We start from the raw sequence: 20,173 nt of genomic DNA, 5'->3' as shown, positions 1-20,173 counted from the left end.
CTTCGTTCCTGAATGTTTCTATGAAATAGATCTTGTAATGGGAATTGAATATATGAAGTGGTGTCCCCTCGGAAGTTATTTGTAATTTCGTAACCATGATAAAATCTAATTTTAGGATGAATTATTGCACACAGAGGAAGTCACAGTCCTGTCTGACAATTGCAAACTGCTACGTTACATGTAAATTTCAAAATACCCCATCACCAAATTTTAATAGGTCAAAACGTTTTCGAAATATCTATTTTATCTTGAAAATAAGGCCGGTTTTCTGTTTCTAGATTAATACGTTCTCCTAAAGTCTGTGCATTTGAAATTACCGTGGTTTTTAACAATTGATTATTTTGAACCATTAAAAATCGGACAGTTTCATAAGAAAAAATAGGATTCACACCCACCCGCAAAAAAAAGTTACCAATATCCGAGAGGTCAAGTCCCAATGCATACCTGATTTCAAGTGGCCAATCTCAGGTATTAAGCCAATACTTAGGTATTAGTCCTAATATAAAATAATAAAATCATAGGTGAAGTACAATTTTGTTCATAATATTGATTTCCCGCAAGAATTGGTGATTATATATGTTTATTACATTGACAAATATTAATAACTGGAATTTGTCCTATCTTTTACCCTTTGGAGGTTCGCAACCTGGAAATATGAAAGAGTAATGTGGGTTGCCGTGCGTTCAGGATATCACAGTTTTTGAGAAATTTACGTCAAGCTCAAATATGTCACGCAAATACAAGTCCTTTTAACTTCACTAAGCACGCAGGAACCCAGCCAACTAATGGTAACATTAGGACAGACATTATCCAATGTAAACAAAGCGTCTCCATTCTGTGGAAAGTCTGTAGGTTTAGATTAATACAAGATAGATTAGTATTTTTTAAATGGAAGATTCATAACGTTGGACATATGGTGATATGCATAAATATTAACAGGAGAATTGTCCATTGTTATTTTCATGAATCTTTCTATTACATCGTATGAGTTTTTTAAGAATTTGAATTTTACTGATGCTGATGAAGCGGTTCTCAACTGCTTTGTTGGTGTTTCGTTTTTATTCTTGAACAAATGTTGCTAAACCAACATGCCAGCGAACATGGCAATGGACAATTTGCTTGGTAATAATAACAAGTCCGATGCAAAAGTTTCTTTGACTTAAAAAAAAGCACAAAAAATGCATAATTTATGTGAATGCACAAGGAATTATTTGAATTTCAAGAAAGAATGATACGTAAAGCTTAAATTAATTATGTTGGTACTCACAATGATTATTGTTTACCTCATTGTACTTGGGAGGTATGGCCTAATCACCATACAACCTGAATAATTTGTTGCCACAACTAGCTTCAGAGCGCTGTACAAATATCAATTGCAGTAACCCATGCGGAAATAACAGGGAGTCGGAAATTCTAAGCCAATAGCGGCAGAACAGACAATATGTCCCGCAGCAGGCGATAACAGCTCCAGTCGACAATTATTACACGATTTCACACTGCACATTTTGAAAGGGACGATCTGCAAATTGGTCGGGGGAAAGAAGGGGGCACGGGGAGGCAGCGGAAGACTTAAGAAGATATAAAATAACAATACAATTGGACACGATTAAACATTCTGCGAGCTCGCTCCGCACTAAAACTCAAATCCCTTTCCTATTCTCCGTTGTTCGACAATGTCGCGTGAGACTACAAGTGTTTTGGAGGGGGAGGGGAAAGGGGGAGGGATTTTGAGAGGGAATCGAGGCAGTCTATCGTGAATATGTAATCTCATTACCATTGTCGTGACATTGATGGGAGCTGGGAACGAGACCTACGGCGCATGCGTCAAGTTCCGGTTTTTTCACGGAAGAAAAATCCTCGGTCTCTGCTTCGCTCAGTGTTTCCAACACCAAAGACAAGCTTCTACGCATGGATATTTTAAATATATTTTATTGTAACAGATCGAAACGAATTTGAATAAATTTTTATTCTGTCAAAAATCATATTATTAATTTGCAAATTAATGCTATTTTTACTAACGTCCAATAATGATAATCAATGGAAGTGTATGGATCTTAAAAAATTATAAATTGTGTTGTAGTACTTTGGGCAGAAAATTGGCTAATGTAACTAGGTGGATTCACAGGTGTCATTCCTTTGAATTATTATTTGGATAGAGGCAATCACACTTCAACCTCTCTCTCTCTCTCTCTCTCATTCTATACACCCTAGCAACTGCATTCTTCTTGTAAATGAGGCTCTAGGTTCAATCTCTCCTGCCCATATCTAATTACCATTCACCCTCTCCGTCACGATTAGCCAAAAAAACAAGAAAAAGGAATAAATTAATACAAATACAACTTATTGGGATGACGTTGGATAAAAACGCCAGTATGTAACTATTCACATACATCTGGATTATTTGGGGAACTTGTCAACCTTCCTACCCGTTTCAACAACCGTGTGTATCTATTTACAATGTATTTTGCAAATATAGTAAATACATAAGATTACTCAACTTAATGATTTTTCATCTGCAAGAACTTTTTATACAAATCCATATGGATTTTTCAAATATCATAGTTGGCAACACGTGCCGCTTTGAATCGAGGGATCCTTGTGGTGGAAGTGCATAGAATTTGCTGTGTCATTGATATGGGAGTCCCATTGTTGGGGCGAAACTTTACTCCTGCAACAGAGAAACTGTACATAGCCTTACACCTGATGGTGTTACCCCTTCCAACAAGAGCCCTGCCACCCCCTCCCCCACCCCCTCTCGTGACTGTTGCCTTCATCTGCACAAGAATAACGTTTTCCGCATCTCCTCACGTGTATCATGGCAGAACGCAAATAGATATCATAATGTCTGCAAGTTTCTAAATCCTCAGAGGATACCCAGACAATGAAAACATGATTTTTTTCAGAGAGAGAGAAAAAAGTAAATCGTGTTTCACATATTGAAGCTACTCGATCAGGGAATTCTGAAATAAAAGTCGTTTATGCGGAAACGAGGAAAAAAAGGGAATTGTGAGAAAATCTGTTCTCCATGTTCTGTAATGAATAAACCTGATGGAGCATGATCTTTGCATTTACTGCAGTGCTACATTTTGCCCGGAAAGAAAAAGACAAAAGAAAGTTTACAACAAAACTGGGACAAGTTGGTTAATCTTGCGGCATTTGCAGATTCCAATGCCTATGGCAAATATTTTACTGTTTTTTTAGTAGGTCTCCTAATTTTTCGAATTTTTACCTCTGATATACATTTTTTTTTTAAATTTATTTATAGAAGCCCACATGCTTTCCCTTGATACATGTACTGAATTCGAACATGAATACAAAATAACTTTTATTTCATAAAAACAGTTTCAAAAACATAGAAAAAGCACGCGAACGAAAGGAAAGGAACAGTTTTGTAAAAAAAATGAAAACTTGAAATTAATTGAATTTTGAGAACTTGTCGCACATATGTTCAGCGTAATTTACACACCTAAGATTTTAAGCAAGCATCACAAATATACAGCTTTACTTTCGGTATTGACGAACGTACTACACCGTCTGAAGCGCCTTGTGCACAGTATACACGTTTCAACGTTTTTGTCTGCAGAAAATGGCAGTTCACATCGTCGTCTTCACTGTCTTCATCATCCATTGATACATAGGGGACATCTTCACTTTCACTTGATGTACTTGCTTTTCTCCGTGGACACTCCCTGACCTGACTGAATGCTATTGAAACTAGCAAGGCGGAGCTTATAGTCTTGTCTTCGCATCAAACTCGCTTGTCACGGACCATCTCCAAGCTGAAACTACCTTCTTGTTGCTGCCTTTATCACCTTAGTATCGCCAGCTAGGCATTTGGGATGTCTGGACTTCTCCTCCAGGCCCGTAGCGAGGGATACATTAGGGGGACTGAAGCCATCAAAAGATTATTCCTCCCAAATACAACAAAGTCAGAATATGCAACGGATAAATTTACGCTTGGCAGAGGTATCTTCGCGATTAGCAAAAAGTGGCATAAAAAGTGAAGTGAAATAAACTAAATCAATCAATCAATCGAGACTGTACTGTATGAATATGTTATACCATTATTTGATTATTTTAAGACATTAATTTTCTAATTTCTATGTTTCCGAAAACTCACAGTTTCAGAGTAAACGTGCTAAACCATTGAAAGCATAATACTATCCCAAACCGTTATTTTTCTTGACATCATATTACGAGGGAGGAGGGGGCAGACGCCCCACTTTATTAACGACCAATTTATTTCACACTGTTCAGTTTATAATTGAGGAGCGTGTCAGAGAGGATATTTCGTTTATAACTGACCTGCATTTTGAGACAAGTGTGTAATTTACGCTACCGAAGGTTTGTAGTTGGGTGATTTGTCTTCGGTCTTGATGTTACGTGGTGTGCCCACCAGGTGTCTCACTCTGTCACAAAACTACTCGACCGGTTACGCCGTGAAATTGAGGCCATTTTTCCGCATTAGACACGTCAGGAGTGAGAGATAGTCTGTGCTCACGCAATTGGCAAATTACTTGAGCTTTCCGCGTGTGTTTCAAATTGTGTTGCACTAACAATTTCCCATTAGAAATTATTGTCTTCCGCCCTTACACACGGATAGCGACAATTCCGGAACACAATGTTACACCTTTAGAAACAACAAACGCTTGAGTAATAAATTTTCATGTCTCCCTTAGATGGTATATACATGTATATCTTACACATTACATTATTATTATTATTATAAACAGTAACACGCAGAAAGTCTAGTACACATGACGTTCATTTTTTATCTTTTCTTTCAAAGTTAATTAACTGAGGAAATCACATGAACATCAATATTTAGTGTGACTATTTTTAAAATTACCAAGCAGAGACAACGTTACCAGATCAGTTTCTCTCGAGTGATTATATTATATTGAAACAAAGAGATAAAATGTATTCTTAATAAGAAAATTAGAAGAAACATTTTACTGGGCACATAACGATTGTAAGTTACAATGTACGTACTATAGCAGTTACTTAGTTACATTTGTTATCAAAATGAGCATTTAGTAAACACAAATATAAATATTTTTCATGTTTCCACCAACAATATTTATCAAACATACAGTGTCAGCCACAATTTCATTCTGTTCAAATACTATTCCCAGTGGAAGCACATGGAGTTCGGATCCCACTTTACAAAGTAGATTCAGTCCTATCAGTACGTAGATATAGTGGTCACATGAGGCATGTGTACGTATAAAATATAGCAAATTTCTCGCTGTAAGGGTTCTCATTCGCTTTCCTTAACACGTGCGAATCTGTTTGCACGACTTCATGCTGTTTCTCCCCAAAGTGCACTCCGTGATGACATCAAGTTGAATATCGTCCATTCCATAATAACGAACATAAAATTTAAGTCAGTCATTTTCGATTATTTGTTAAGTCAGTTTTGAAACATTTTTCTCATTTGATAAATCCATGTGATAGTAAATGTTATCGAAACTCTCAATAATGTATGTCAATATATATATTATTTTTAAAATGCGTATAAAGAAAAAAAAAAGGTAAAAGGTAAAGTGTTCCCCTGTGCATAGCACCACGCCATGAAGGCGTATAGGGGGTGTGGGGGTAACGCCCCACACTTTCTTGATCCGGTCGTGAGTGGGGGTGATGTGATCAGAATCACGCCCCTGACCGCCTTTACCCCCCAGGGTTTCCCCCAGGTACCCATGTTATTCGACGCTGGGTGGGCGCCGGGGCCGCTTCCACCGTTAGAAAAGTTCCCGGATTTACATACTAAAATATTTTTACTTAAAACGGTAACATGGTGGCAACCTATTTTTTTCTAATTTCCTTACCTATTTAAGAAAAACAACAGAACCAACAAAATACTTAATATTAATAAATTTTTAAGATTTATTTATACAGGCGACGACTAAGATGAATGATTATAGTTGATGAAATGCATGATTGAACACACAAGAAACACCTATGCCTCCTTATCCTTACCCAGGATTCGAACCTAGAAACCTTAACGCTGTAGAACGCTACGCTAACCATTCTGCCACAGAGAGCGCAGAATAACTTAGCAAGTAATTTGATGTGTATAAATACCACTGAAGGTAAAATTGCATTTAATTGTTGAAAATAATTCAGAAAATTGTCGTTTTCATAATCTTAAATTGTTCGTCAGTCCCGATTAGCCTATCCGTGCATAAGATGGACTTTGCGTATAATGTTTAGATATTTTGCGTTATAGAGATGGTCAAAATTAGATACACACGCGCACAATTTTTCTTTAACTTCCGTCTTTCCAATCTCAAGAAAACGAATCTGTTTTCGTTTGTGTTATCCCTTACAAAACTTATTCTCATTAAATTGTGGCCCAAAATATACTTCCCGCCGAGTCACAGCACAAGAAAATCCTTTTAATATCTTATCAAAAGAAAATGTTATATAGCTAACAGCCAACCACGAAATCTCTCGAACAACATAAAAAGTTATCAAGTATTTGATTTGTATTCTGCGAGCTTCTTTTCGATCCTGTTCTGGCGTGGTCTTTGTCAGTAAACTTCTTTCCTCTTTTTCTTTTGTAAAGGTTGCACGACAAGACTTTGTAGTCTGTGGTCAACGAAGCTCATAATAAGGGATCGAAGACGCTGCATTGAAGCGACACGTAGCGGACAAAGACGTAGACGTAAGCAGATAAAACTCACTGATCGGATTTGCTTCTGGACGACTCCGATAAGTTGGCACAACATTATCAAATGTAATAGAAGAGTCTGAGAAGTTATTCAGTTTCTTATATAATTGAAGTTGTTTTCAGTTTCTTATATAAAAAAGACCATTTTCAAATGCGGATAATTGTCATGGTTTTTCATGTTGCAATGTTTTAAAAATGTTTTCGGACAATACAATGTCTAATTAGCCATCCTATGGAATGATTAGACATTCCCTGTAGGATATGTCCATACCTTATGCACTGTGTACAGAAAAACAATTTAGAAATTAGATCTTTTTCTCTTATCAAATACATTGACGGAGAAGTCTCCTTGGGGTAATTACATTGACCTATTTTCTTCAGGAACATTTAATTCAAGTATGGTTCTGTCCACCATAACCCCTCCATTCAGTACAGTTGGCCAATGGGTTTGAACTTTGAGCTTATCTGGTCAAAATTTACGGTTCAATTGTACAGTTTTTGATGGTTGAAATGCAGGGCTCACAAATCGAACAAATAGATGAATCGTGTATAACTTTAAAAATGGCGTAAAGTTAAGGAAGATTGCACATGTTTAAATTCAGGTAGATGAGTGTAAGGAGCTGTGAGTTATCGGTTGAATTGAAGTTCCGGCTGCAGGAGTTGTACAAATGTAATTGTTAATTTTATGCTTGTTTTCTGGAATGTAAGTGCTTCGATTTCTAGGAATGTTTTGCATATTTTAACAATAAATGTTCATATGAAGTATTTTCTACGCTTAGACGAGTGTTTCATGCTGTTTTGAGCCCCGAAGTGCTCTCTTGAAACTTGGTGTTAGAATAAGAATAAGTATAGTTTAAAGCACTAGACAAAGGATAATGTCCAATTAACATTGCATGGTTATCCATTTTGTCTTTCTCCTCCTTGAACACCCGGTATATAGCTGATGGTTAAATTACTGTGTGTTATTTGTTAAGCTCTTTGGAACGTTAACCTGATAGACGTCTGAATACTGTTTTGTCCTATCTCAACTTTTCGTCTAAAATGGGTTGATGACGTCATCGTGTTCCTTACATGTTAAATGCGTCACGTTCAGAAGCGACGTATTTAGATGTCAAGTGGAATGAATTATCAACAATAAGAAATGTTTGCGCAAATCTTGTAGTGTATTCAAAACCAACATACGTCAAACTTAAAACAGTTCTCCTGAAAAGTTAGTGAAGATGGGCATACGACGACATAGTGATCAGTCGGAGATGTATGGTAGGGTATATCAGGGAAAAAATGGAAGCGCTAGCAAAATAGAAAATCGAATTTTCGTTATAATCTTGAAACTCAAATAATAGATTGAGTATCGGACGTATCTGTCCGAATTCCATCATAAAACCTCTAAATTGCCTACAGTTACCCTGGTCACAATATTGGTGATTTGTCACCATTATAACCCCGTCCCTTCTAGGCTAGCCATTATATTACATTCTTATGACCACCGATGGCATAGTGATAACTAAGGGTAGAAATTAAAATAATTCAAGCACCAGCCCCCTTTTTTTCCAGGAACAAGTTTTTTTTCATGATTGACTGATTTGCTTTATTTTACTTCGCCTTTTGTGCCACTTTTGGCTAATTTGCGAAGATGGGGATGAGTGATGATATGATGAAATTGATGAATGGACACTCACTAACATCCATGCCCAGGCCAGAATTCGAACCCTGGACCCCTGGCGTCGTAGACCACGGGGACTGGCAGTTATTTTTTAAAATACTGTGTAAGAAAACCATGAATCCAACTAAGATAAAGTTACACATTATGAAATATGATCTTAAAACATATAATTTATTAATTAATACAATATTGGATTAAAAGTAATTTATTCTTGCACTGGAGTGGCCATATCACCGCACATTTTAAAATTCAGCTATGAACGTTGCAGAAATTAATCATGGCTAACAACATTTCAGAAATTTCTAATAGAATGTTTATTATTCTTATGTAATTATTCACATGATACAGAAAACACAAATACATTTTAAAAAGGACATAATGTACCAGTTATTTTTCTTTTTTAAAAAAGAAAGGTAATGTAAGTTTTCATAAGCGAACTCGAAATGTTAAAATAATATTTATATATTTTGTAGAACTGAATTTAAAATTTCAGGCGCCATGTTGACCTGGCGACCACGGGTGGTCTTGTAATCAAGGGGTCCCGGGTTCGACACCCGGTCGAGGCACATAGCGCTTCGAATTCCACCATAAAACTCTAGGTCGATTCCCAATTAGCCTATCTGCGTTTCAAGTGGACTTACAAGAAACCAAACTCAAACCTCAGTACATTTTGATGAAAAAAGGTACAGCCTAGAATTGCATCTTAAAAAGAACCTAGATTTCCGTTTTTCAATCTCCTTGAATGTGGTCTCGATCGAGATTTTAAAATATCAGAAGAAATTGGAGCATCTCCTCCAAGGTAGGAAAAATCGATCTGTCGATATTCTTCAACGCAGCGATACAGTGACTGTATTGATTTCTCTCTTAGAAGGAAAATTACATACACTACGCACTGCGAATGTATGTACGTGGTATCAGGTTGCAAAACATAAACAAATGATTAATTTCCACGATGGGGAAACTCTCAAGAAATGCGTTCAAGATTTAGAAAAATGTGTAAAATGTTGAATATTTTCAAATTCTGAACTGAAATATTCAAAATACTGTAATTCGAAAATGGCTGAGTTTTCCACACATAAAATGCGCATACGTTATCAGGGGACCAGTCGGAACAAATGTTGCAAATTTGATCAAAATGGGACGTGATGTTCGACGATGATCCGTGATTTTACCGTACAAAAATTCTGTTTACCTTAGCTTGAAATTTGGATTTTCACCACTAAATGACGTAGTAGGTCAGCATTTTCTTATCTCAGCAGAGTAAACATGAAAATATCTGCAGAAGAACTTTTTCGTAGCGGATTTGTGTACGGTTTATTACGAGTGTATGTGACGCTGGTGCTTCCAACTAAGAAACTAATCTGATTTTTCAAAATTAATGATACAATTTTCTAAACAAAGTGCTACCTAAAAATCGTGTTCGAATATTTCAATCAAAAATATTTAATAATCACTATTAGTCTAATTACAGAATGAAATCTCGAAGTCGTGAGACAAAGTAACTTTACTACATCGTTAAAATTCAACGAAAAGTAAACTATAGAGATTGTTATTGGATATGATTTATAGATTATCACGTTGATAGGTAAAGTGATATTTGATATTGAACACATCCAGTGTATTGAACATCGAACAAGTGGCACATCAGAAATGAAAAGAAACAATAGCTTAGAATCTTTTAGTAACCTCAGATACTTCTTGGTTTTAACCTTCATTTATTGTTGTTACTGTTTTTACTCTTAGGTAATAATATGGAACATATAAATTAATTATTTATTGAATAAAATAATGATTATATTGTGAATATACGCGTATAGGACGCATGTAATTTAGACTTTAAAAATCTCTAACTTTTTCAGTCCTCGTAAAAAGTTTAGTTATACGTCCCGCGTATACGTGATGTATATAAGGGAAAAAGGGAATATAAGAAATAGGAACACAAAAGGATAAACAAGTGAGAGAAACAATAATAATATTAATATGAAAAGGGAAGAAGCTAAGTTTCTATGATTCTGCTCGTAATTTCATAATTTCACAGTCAGTGCATGTCTGTGTGCGTGAGCACACAAATAGGTACATACAAGCAGTATACTCCCACGAAACACGCTAATCAGAAAACTATTATCAATTAAGAGACACCTACGGTATTGCGGAATAAATACAAAAAAGGCACTTATCTCTGACAAATAAAATCGTAAATAATTATCCTTGAACTACTGAATTATTCAACGTAGGCTATAAGTAGAAAATTAATTGCACAAGGCTGTTAAAATTATAGTTTTTACCTACCTCTTTACAAAACCCTAAAATTACGTCATCTTTAAGTATTCCTGAATTTTTTGAATGGTCCCACCTCTTTTAAATTTACCTTGTTTTATCTAATTCTCGCATTACATTTTTCGGGTATCGTTTGGATTCTGTGTGAATAGCGTGTTGAATTGATTGTTTTTCTAGTTTGAGATTAATTAATTGAAGTTTGATTTGAGAATAATAGTTCTAGAGTTACAAGATTAAATCTCTCTATACATTTTACATTTGATATGTGAAAGAGAAAAGTGAAATAAAAACGCTTGTGATTTCCCAAGATGGCTCAGGATGTGAAGATTAATGAAGAAAATTTAATGCAAGCAATCCAGAGTGATATGAATGTGATTGTACCTGAACAGTTAGCGGAAATGGAAGTTAGTGATAAGACTTCTTTCAAAAGAGGTCGATCTAATGAAGAATGCACGGAACCTGAAGTGGAGAAAAACCCCAAAAATCTGAAAGTAAGTGCAAGTACAAAGGTTGGTGTTGCTAAATATAAAAATGAGGCATATGATATGTCTTTATATTATGAGGGACATCAAGGCCCATATATCGTGTTGGTGGACAGTACATTACCTGGATCACAGAGCCTGAATACGGTAAAATTAGGTTATAATTTGTGTAAGGAGAAGGTTGATGTTGAATTCGTTAAACAAACTGGTTTGAAGCAGGCAAAATTGTCATTTCGCACAGCATATGATGCAAATAAATTTGCTAAAAATGAATTCATCAAGGAAAAATACCATTTAGAAGCCAGAATTCCTAAAGGTCTATTAGTGAGAGAAGGATTAATATATGGTGTACCTACCGACATCCCAGTAGACGAGATAATCGAAGACATTAGAGCTGAAGTTCCAATAATAGATGTAATAAGGATGAAGAAAACTTTTTTCAATGAGGATGGGGAAGTAAGACAAGAACCTACTAAACTGATTAGTGTAACATTCCAATCTCAACAGTTACCAAAAGAAGTGAAGTTGTGGAGACAAATATTTGAAGTGAAGCCAAAAGTAAGATCTGTGATTTTATGCAAGAAATGTTTCCGTTTCTCACACTCACAAACACAGTGTAAATCCTCTCCCGTGTGTTATAGATGCGGTCAAGCGGAACATGGAATCTGCAATGCCAGTCCTAAATGTATTAATTGCAAAGGAAACCACTTATCTACCGATAAGTCTTGTGTAAGATGGGAGCAAGAGAGAGAAATACAAAGGCTGATTGCTTATAACAACATCTCCTATCAAGATGCAAAGAAACAAGTACTTTTTGGAATTGATCCACGAAATGAACGGCGAACATATGCGACCTCTGCTAAAGACTTTCCTAAATTGCTGGAGATAAGAAAGGAATCAATAAACAAGGAAAGCCCTTGCACATCAGAAAATTATACTACAAACAGATTTAATTCTGTTACAGATTGGGAAAATAGAAGAAATGACACATATCTAAGTAACCTCTGTTGGAAGAAAGTGCCACCAGAATCTGACCGGTCTTATGAAAGTTTTAAAAAACAACACGGGGAAAATTTTAGACTGCATTCTGCTTCACAATTGAGGAAAACAATTAAACCTGTTTTGATAAAGGACAAAAATAAACACAAGGATCCACAAATTGCGTCAACATCATCAGCAGTGGGTAATTCAAGTGAACCTGTGAGCACGACGTGTTCCTCTAAGGAACAGGAGAGAAAATCAGATTCGATTGGACGCAGGACAACAGCAGAGAGTCCTTCTCAGAAAGAATCGCTAGTAAATCTGCTACATCTAATAGCTGAACTTACCACAACAATTTCAGTGAGTGATGATTTATTATATATTAGGAAAATAATATTAAAATGTAACGAAATTTCTGTACAAATTTTAAAACTAATTCAAGACTTACAAGATTTCGGGGACACCCCCTAATTTAAAACAACAATGTGTTGCCAGCAAAGAAAAATCTTGCCATTAATAATACAATGGAATTTAAGATCCTTTTCTGCGAGGAAACTTCAATTAATTAAATTAATAGATGAGTGTCACCCGTTAATTATTTGTGTTAGTGAGGTATGGGGTTTAAAATCAGAAAATATTCATATTGCTCACTATCATACTATATTAAATGATTATAATGTGGGAAATAAGGGTGTGGGAATTTTTGTTCATGAAAGTGTACCATTTCAACAAATTCAGTTTAATTCAACACATGATTTATTTTCCAAATATAATGTAGAAGTGGTCGGTATAAAAATGCAGTTAAACAACTTACTTTATAATATTATTAGTTTGTATATTCCATCTCATTATACTTCTCAACAAATACAGAGCTCTCATCTAAATTCTCTTTTGTCTGGCTTTCAACATCCCTTTATCATAACAGGAGATTTTAATTGTCATAATACATTGTGGGGTGATCATAGAATTGATACTTTGGGAAAGACAGTTGAAGATTGGATGGATTATAATAACTTGACAGTTATAAATGATGGATCTCCAACACATGTACCACCAAATGGAAACAATATGTCCTCAATTGATCTAACTTTAATATCTGATAATCAGTGTTTTGAATTTGTATGGGAAATAGACTTTGATTTACGAACTAGTGATCATTTTCCATGTTTCATCATGCTAACATCATCTCAAAAATTTCCAAAATTAATAAAACAAAAAACAATTCGTAAGTGGAGCGTAAAGAGGGCAGATTGGATGAAATATAATTCAGTTTTAGACTTAAAATTTTCAGCTAAAGAATATCAAAACCAATATACTGTACAATATGGAAAATTTGTGGATATAATAACTCAAGTTATGGATTATGCCTGTCCGCGACTGAAACCGCAATATGATCGAAATTTTCCTAAAATAGATTGGTGGAATGAAGAATGTTTTCAAGCAAAAAGGAAGCGAATACAAGCATTGAAACAATTTGTAAGTGCTCCTTCACCTGCAACTTTGATAAATTTAAAACGAGCTACTGCAAAATCTAGAAAAGTATATATAAAGGCTAAGAGATTTTCATGGCAAAAATATTGCGAAGAAATAAACCCTAACACAAAATTAGACGTCATATGGCGCAAGTTCAGATCACTTAGAAAAGCACATGTAAGTCGGACTTTACCTTTGTCCACTGAATGGAAAACTGATTTTATTAATAAAGTAATTCCTACACCCTTTACATCAGCCTGCGAACCTCCTAATATATTCTACACGTTCTCATCTACATCAAAATACTCAAAGGGGTTCACATCCTCTATCACTGTAAATGAAATTCATGAAATTCTTCAAGGGTCTAAAGATTCTACTCCTGGCATTGATGGAATTACGTATTCTATGGTACGAAATCTTCCACAGAATGCACTAAGCATTTTATGTAAAATTTACAATCAAATATTCCTATCGGGTAAAATTCCTGTTGCATGGACCTCTCAAATTATTATGCCAATTCTAAAACCAGGAAAAAACCCTTCGTTGGGTCAGTCATATCGCCCAATAGCTCTTAGTTCCGTATTGGCAAAAATTTTTGAGAAGCTTTTATTAAAGAGATTAGAGTGGTTTATGGAAGGTCAAAAGGTATTTTCTCCCAGACAAATGGGATTTCGTAAAGGTTATGGAACCCAGGATGCATTAGTAACATTATCTTCTCATATTTATAGCGTTATTAACAAAAAACAATCAGTACTTTCAGCCTTTATTGATATTCAAAGCGCATATGACAACGTAGATATTACTGTTCTATTGAGACAACTACAATTACTAAAAGTGCCTCATTGTATACTCATATTGACATGGAAATTGTTATCTAAAAGACAACTTTATTTTCATTTTGGTTCAGAAATGGTAGGTCCAATATATATTGGACAAGGACTACCACAGGGAAGTCCTCTTAGCCCATTATTATTTAATGTTTATTTATCAGATATTAAAACAATAATAGATTCCCCATTTCAGTTTCTACAATATGCTGATGATGTATGTATATATTTAGACTCAAACAATCACTTGAAAGATTTTTCAATGTTTGAAGATAAATTAATAGAATTTAACCAATGGTTAAAGCAGAAGAAATTATCAATATCTTTAGATAAGTCCAAAATAGTAGTATTTAAACATAAGGGTCTTCAAAATATTTTCAACATTAATCATAGGAGATTACAAATTCCAATTGTTTCACAAGTAAAATATCTAGGTGTATACTTTGATGCATCATTATCATGGCAGTATCAAATAAATATGATGAAAAATAGATCCGATAAAATATTTCATTTATTTAAAGCTATGGCGAATACCAAATGGGGAGCACATCCTACCAGCATGCTTATGTTTTATAAGAATTATTATCGAGCAGTATTAGATTATGGATTAATGGTCTTGTGTAATCTTCCAGTAACAAAACTTTCTCCACTAGAAGTCCAGCAACGAAAAATTCTAAAAAGATGTTTGGGATTAATGAACAGTACTCCTAATGTAGTGGTATATATGGAGTCAGTAGAATGTTCGGTTTCTGTGAGGATAAAGTTAATTGCAATAAAAATGTTATTTAAAATACAACATTCACCATGGCATCCATTCAATGATGTTTTATTAAATCTTTTAGAGCTGCATGATTCAGGAATAACCAATGATAAATCAGCTACCCTTTGGGTACAACTATTTAGTAAATATCACCATGAATGTAGTCAAGTACTCATAGCAAGAACATTGCCAGTATACTCGTTAGAATTTCCCACACAACCAATTCAAAATATATATATCCCGAAATATAATAATTCAGCTGAGTTTAGAGAATCTTGGGAAGACTTTTATCATATATATACAGATGGGTCTAAAACTGAAAGTGGAGTAGGAGCAGCTCTTTATGATACTGAAAGAAATATATCAAAAATGTTTAGGTTACCAGTGGAGGCATCCATATTTACAGCAGAAATATATGCGGTATATCAAGCTTTGATTTATATTGGTACAGTTCCTGAACAGAAATTTCTAATACTGGTTGATTCGCAAAGTGTTTTACAAGCAATACAATCTAATTATAAAAATTTATTTAAAATATCACCATATGTCATCAATTGTATTCGTGCAACTAATAGCTTAATTAGCAATGGAAAGGTAGTTCATTATGTGTGGGTAAAATCACACATTAATATTTACGGAAATGAACAAGCAGACAGATATGCAAAAGAAGCTGCTCAAATGAATGAAACAATCCAGTTACCATTGCATTATACAGATCTTCTTCCGAGGGTTAAGAAGAAAATTTTTGAAGAATGGAACTTATGGTGTAATAATGCATTAGAAAGCATTGGTGAAAGTTATCGTCCTTATGTTGATTACAATAGAAAAAAACCTTGGTTTTATAATTGTAAAGGATCAAGAAATGCAATTGTTTTAATAAATAGACTAAGAAGTGGTCACGCGAGAACATATCATCATTTATTTAAAATACACATTTTAAAATCTCCGAATTGTGATTGTGGTGATTTAAGGGGTGATGCTCATCATATTATTTTGGAATGTCCAATTCACTCAGAGAGAAGAAAGACTTTATACAAAACATTGTCAAAAATTAATGTTCCTTTCCCTATTAATATGACTTCAATGTTGTATGCTCCAGATATTAGAATTGGATATGTTATACTTGCTTTTTTGAGAAAAGCTGATATAAAATTATAATATACTTCTGTTACTGACTGACTTAATGTAGTTACATAAAATTGTATTTAAGAGCGTTTATGAACTTTGTGTGTAAAATTTATATTAAAAATGTTTATTATGTAATTATAATGTATGCTGGGCATAAACAGCCATCTGTAAAGCTGTAAGTCCAATAAATCTTTGTTGAGTTGAGTTGATTACATTTTTCTAAATTCATATTTCTACCTTCTGGAATCTATTCTTAACCAGCCTCTTTTACAACATTTTATAAAGGTTATTGCCACCTTTTTACAAAGGACTCTTCGCCAAATGCTCGTACATACTGTTTAGTATATTATGTCGGTTGAATGGTTCACGTGTATTACAGAATTGAAAGTTCAAGCATGTACATATTACGTGCAATTTTTAAGAAATTGCAGTCTTTTCTGTAATCCATACATCTTGAAGATCCAAAATCAGTTAGATGAAAAAAAGGTCTCGACGACATTTTTTTGGTTGACTTGTGTAATTAGTATTTGTCCGAAATGCATCCCAACTATAATACTATTCATTAGAATTTAATGTTGTTGTCTGTAAATGTACTTTCCTTTACTATCAATTTAAGAACTTGGCGTAATTACATCTTACCTGATGGTGTCATTACCCATAGGTATAGTTGGGTAATAACGCATTTTGCAACGTTTTCTTTAAAGTTCCCTACAACATTTGTTTAAACAACCTTTTGCTTTTCTACATAAGCTACTCTACATTAACCTGTGCTTGTTTGTGAAAAAGAATTTTCATAAATGGAGATACAATTGACAGAACCTTAACGTGGCGTTATTACCACAAGGGACCTTATTATATATGCTAAATGTAACTGATTTCCCATTCTGATAGCCAGCACATCAACTTATCTCAAACATTTGTAATTTAGATGAACAGAACAAACTCAAGGTGGAAATCATATTTTTTAAGAAACGTAGTTTAAACTAAAAATGAAACAAAAGTATGTTTTCATCTTTTACTGCGAAATTGAAAGCAAATCTTTCACTTTACTTTCATCGTCTTTATACTATACTAATAGTAAGAATAATATAAATAGGTGCCATGACATAGCTGAGTTGTCGGACTTACGATTAAGCCCCACCCCCCCTTTCCCTCCAAGTTTCCGATCTGAGTTCTGGCAAGTTCATGAGCTATCATTCATCGTGGCGATTAAGTTAAAATACGTATGTAGAAAAGACACTTAATATAACTAAAAATAAATTACAAGTGACGTATTACTAGCAATATAAAATGAAAAATAATAATCATAATGATGATAATAATGTATTACCGTTATTATTAAACTCTAAAAGTACAGCCACTAGCAACAAAAATGAGATAAATAGGTCCTGAAATATTCGCTTACCTGCAATACGTTATGTGTGTAGTGTGTTGCATAACACTACGGCGGTGGTAGAAGCTGCCAGTGAAAATATGCAACGTTCACTGTTATGCTGACGACACTCAATTGTATATATCCACACGCATATCAAAATTGCAGGACGCGGTCGCACTTTTAAACCAAGATTTAAAGAACATAAGCGATTGGTGCGCTTCAAATGGGTTAGTAATAAATTCAAACAAATCAATATTTACAATTATCGGAACTTGCAGTCTCTTGAAACATATTAACATCAATGAATGCGAAATAATTCTTCACACACAGCGTATTAAATTTTCTGAAACAGTAAAAAATCTAGGACTGATCATGAACCAGCGGCTCGATTGGTCTGAGCAGGTGATACAACAATGTGGCAAGGTAAAGTAAAAAAGTAAAGTGTTCCCCTGTGCATAGCACCACGCCATGAAGGCGTATAGGGGGTGTGGGGGTAACGCCCCACACTTTCTTGATCCGGTCGTGAGTGGGGGTGATGTGATCAGCATCACGCCCCTGACCGCCTTTACCCCCCAGGGTTTCCCCCAGGTACCCATGTTATTCGACGCTGGGTAGGCGCCGGGGCCGCTTCCACCGTTAGAAAAGTTCCCGGATTTGAACCGGCCGGGGATCGAACCCGGGACCTTGAGCATGGGAGTCAGACGCGTTACCGACTGAGCCACCGCGGCCACCATGTGGCAAGGCGTATTCGATATTAAAAAGCCTCTATCTTCTGGTAGACTCCCTCTCTCATAAGATAAAATTAAACCTAGTGCAGTCTCTTATCTTCCCCCTACTTGACTATTGTGATGTCGTTTACGGGCTAAGAATAACAAAAAAGCTTGCAATAAAAATACAGAAAGTTCAAAACGCATGCATTAGATATGTATATAGAACAAAAAAGTGTGAACATATTCTCCCTGTGCTTAATGAGCACGGAATCCTTTCCATGGCACGACGGAGAAAACTGCACTTGTTTTGTACACTGCACAACATAATTAATAGCAAGAGCCCAAACTACCTCTTTTCGAAATTAAACTTCAGAAGCAAAATTCACTCGCATTCAACCAGAAACGCTGCCAGTTTCAGCTTACCTCGTTGCAGAACTTCAGCTTATCAGGCCTCTTTCAGCTACGCAGCACCCAAAGCCTGGAATGCACTACCAAATCTAACCAAAAATCAAAACTTCAGACGTTTTCGCGATATGCTCCGTGAATCACTGATCAACGATCAGAAGCAGGGTAAATCAACTTATGAATAATGATAAATACTGAGAGTTGCCAGAATTTTTTTTTCTTACTATCAACTTTGTCGACTTCAGTTACTTTATTACCTAATTCACTGCCAATATTGTTCCAATGTATATGATTTTATTCCTATTGTATTTTATTGTACTTTCTTGATCAATTTCTTTGTAATCTGAATTTAATTTTAATTTTTAGTTTTTATCTGTTCTATTGTATAAGATTTTATTCCATTTGTATTTTATTGTACTTTCTTGTTCATTTTCTTGGTAATCTTGAATTTTATTTTATTTCAATTTTAATCTGTACTTTTTGGGGTTAGGTGGTAGACCAGCAACAGCTGAACCTCGCCCAGCAATAAAGTCAATTCAATTCAATTCAATTCAATTCAATCCACTTATCGCCGTAAAGTTAGACAACACACAACACCTTGCAGGGAAGCGAGTATTTTAGAATTTAGGTGTCCAAATTTTATTTGCGGTAACTATATATCTAATTATTATTCTTTGAGTAGACATTTACATAGACACTATTTATATAATCTACAATTGAAGAAAGTTGAGTGTACTTACAAAATGCTGAGAATCCTGCTGTAAAATTTCCGTCGCCCAGGGCTCGAAGCTGGTCCTCCTGTAAGGGCAAGGTCCTTGAAGGAAGGGAGAAAAATGGATTCGTTAAGGGAAGGTGAGGATATGGGGGAGGTGGCAGTGCCAAGGGAATAAGAGGTGGCCGACAGGGTGGTGTCGTTTGCACAGTCCGTGTAAATGCGGAAGAACGGGGTTCGGAATCCAAATTTCCATAGATTCGAGCGAAGAAATGTCTTGGCGACGATGCCCTGGGTCTTGCAGGGGCGGTTGTTGTGTCTCCTGGGTTGGAAGACTCCGAATGACCTGACTTCGGGGTCACCGAAGACCTTTGCACCTCGTCCGGCGAAGACGCGAACCTTTTCTGCAAATTTTGTGGCGACGCGACCGATTTTTCGGAAAGCATTTTCTTTTCGTGTCAAGAGATGGCGTCACTGTCACTTACTTTGACTTTTTCTCTTTTAGCAAAAAGAAAGAAGTTTCTAATTACTTTTCTTAGTTAAGAATATCATTTTTGATACGTGTCATTTGCTTCGTGGCAATTAATTGTACAATGATACACGATATTTTATAAACTAGAGAAACTTTGTTTTAAATCACGAAAACTTTTTTTTAGTTCCTTCAATAACAAAAGGCGCATTTTCTGGAATTTCTATTCCAAGAAGAA

General features: G+C 35.2%; 1 protein-coding gene across 1 annotated transcript in view; it reads right to left on the bottom strand.

The window, feature by feature from the left end:
• The window catches only part of LOC145993855 (homeobox protein rough-like), a 44,930-nt gene extending 25,018 nt beyond the window's left edge, over nucleotides 1-19,912 (bottom strand). Inside the window, exon 1 of the mRNA XM_083129750.1 lies at nucleotides 19,495-19,912. Coding sequence (XP_082985876.1) covers nucleotides 19,495-19,912 — 418 coding nt within the window. The remainder of the gene's footprint in view (nucleotides 1-19,494) is intronic.
• Between the last annotated feature and the right edge of the window lie 261 nt (nucleotides 19,913-20,173).

This window comes from Lepisma saccharinum, chromosome 1, assembly GCF_977018435.1.
Source record: "Lepisma saccharinum chromosome 1, izLepSacc3.1, whole genome shotgun sequence".
Classification (NCBI taxonomy): domain Eukaryota; kingdom Metazoa; phylum Arthropoda; class Insecta; order Zygentoma; family Lepismatidae; genus Lepisma; species Lepisma saccharinum.
This window is presented reverse-complemented; position numbering and strand designations above follow the sequence as displayed.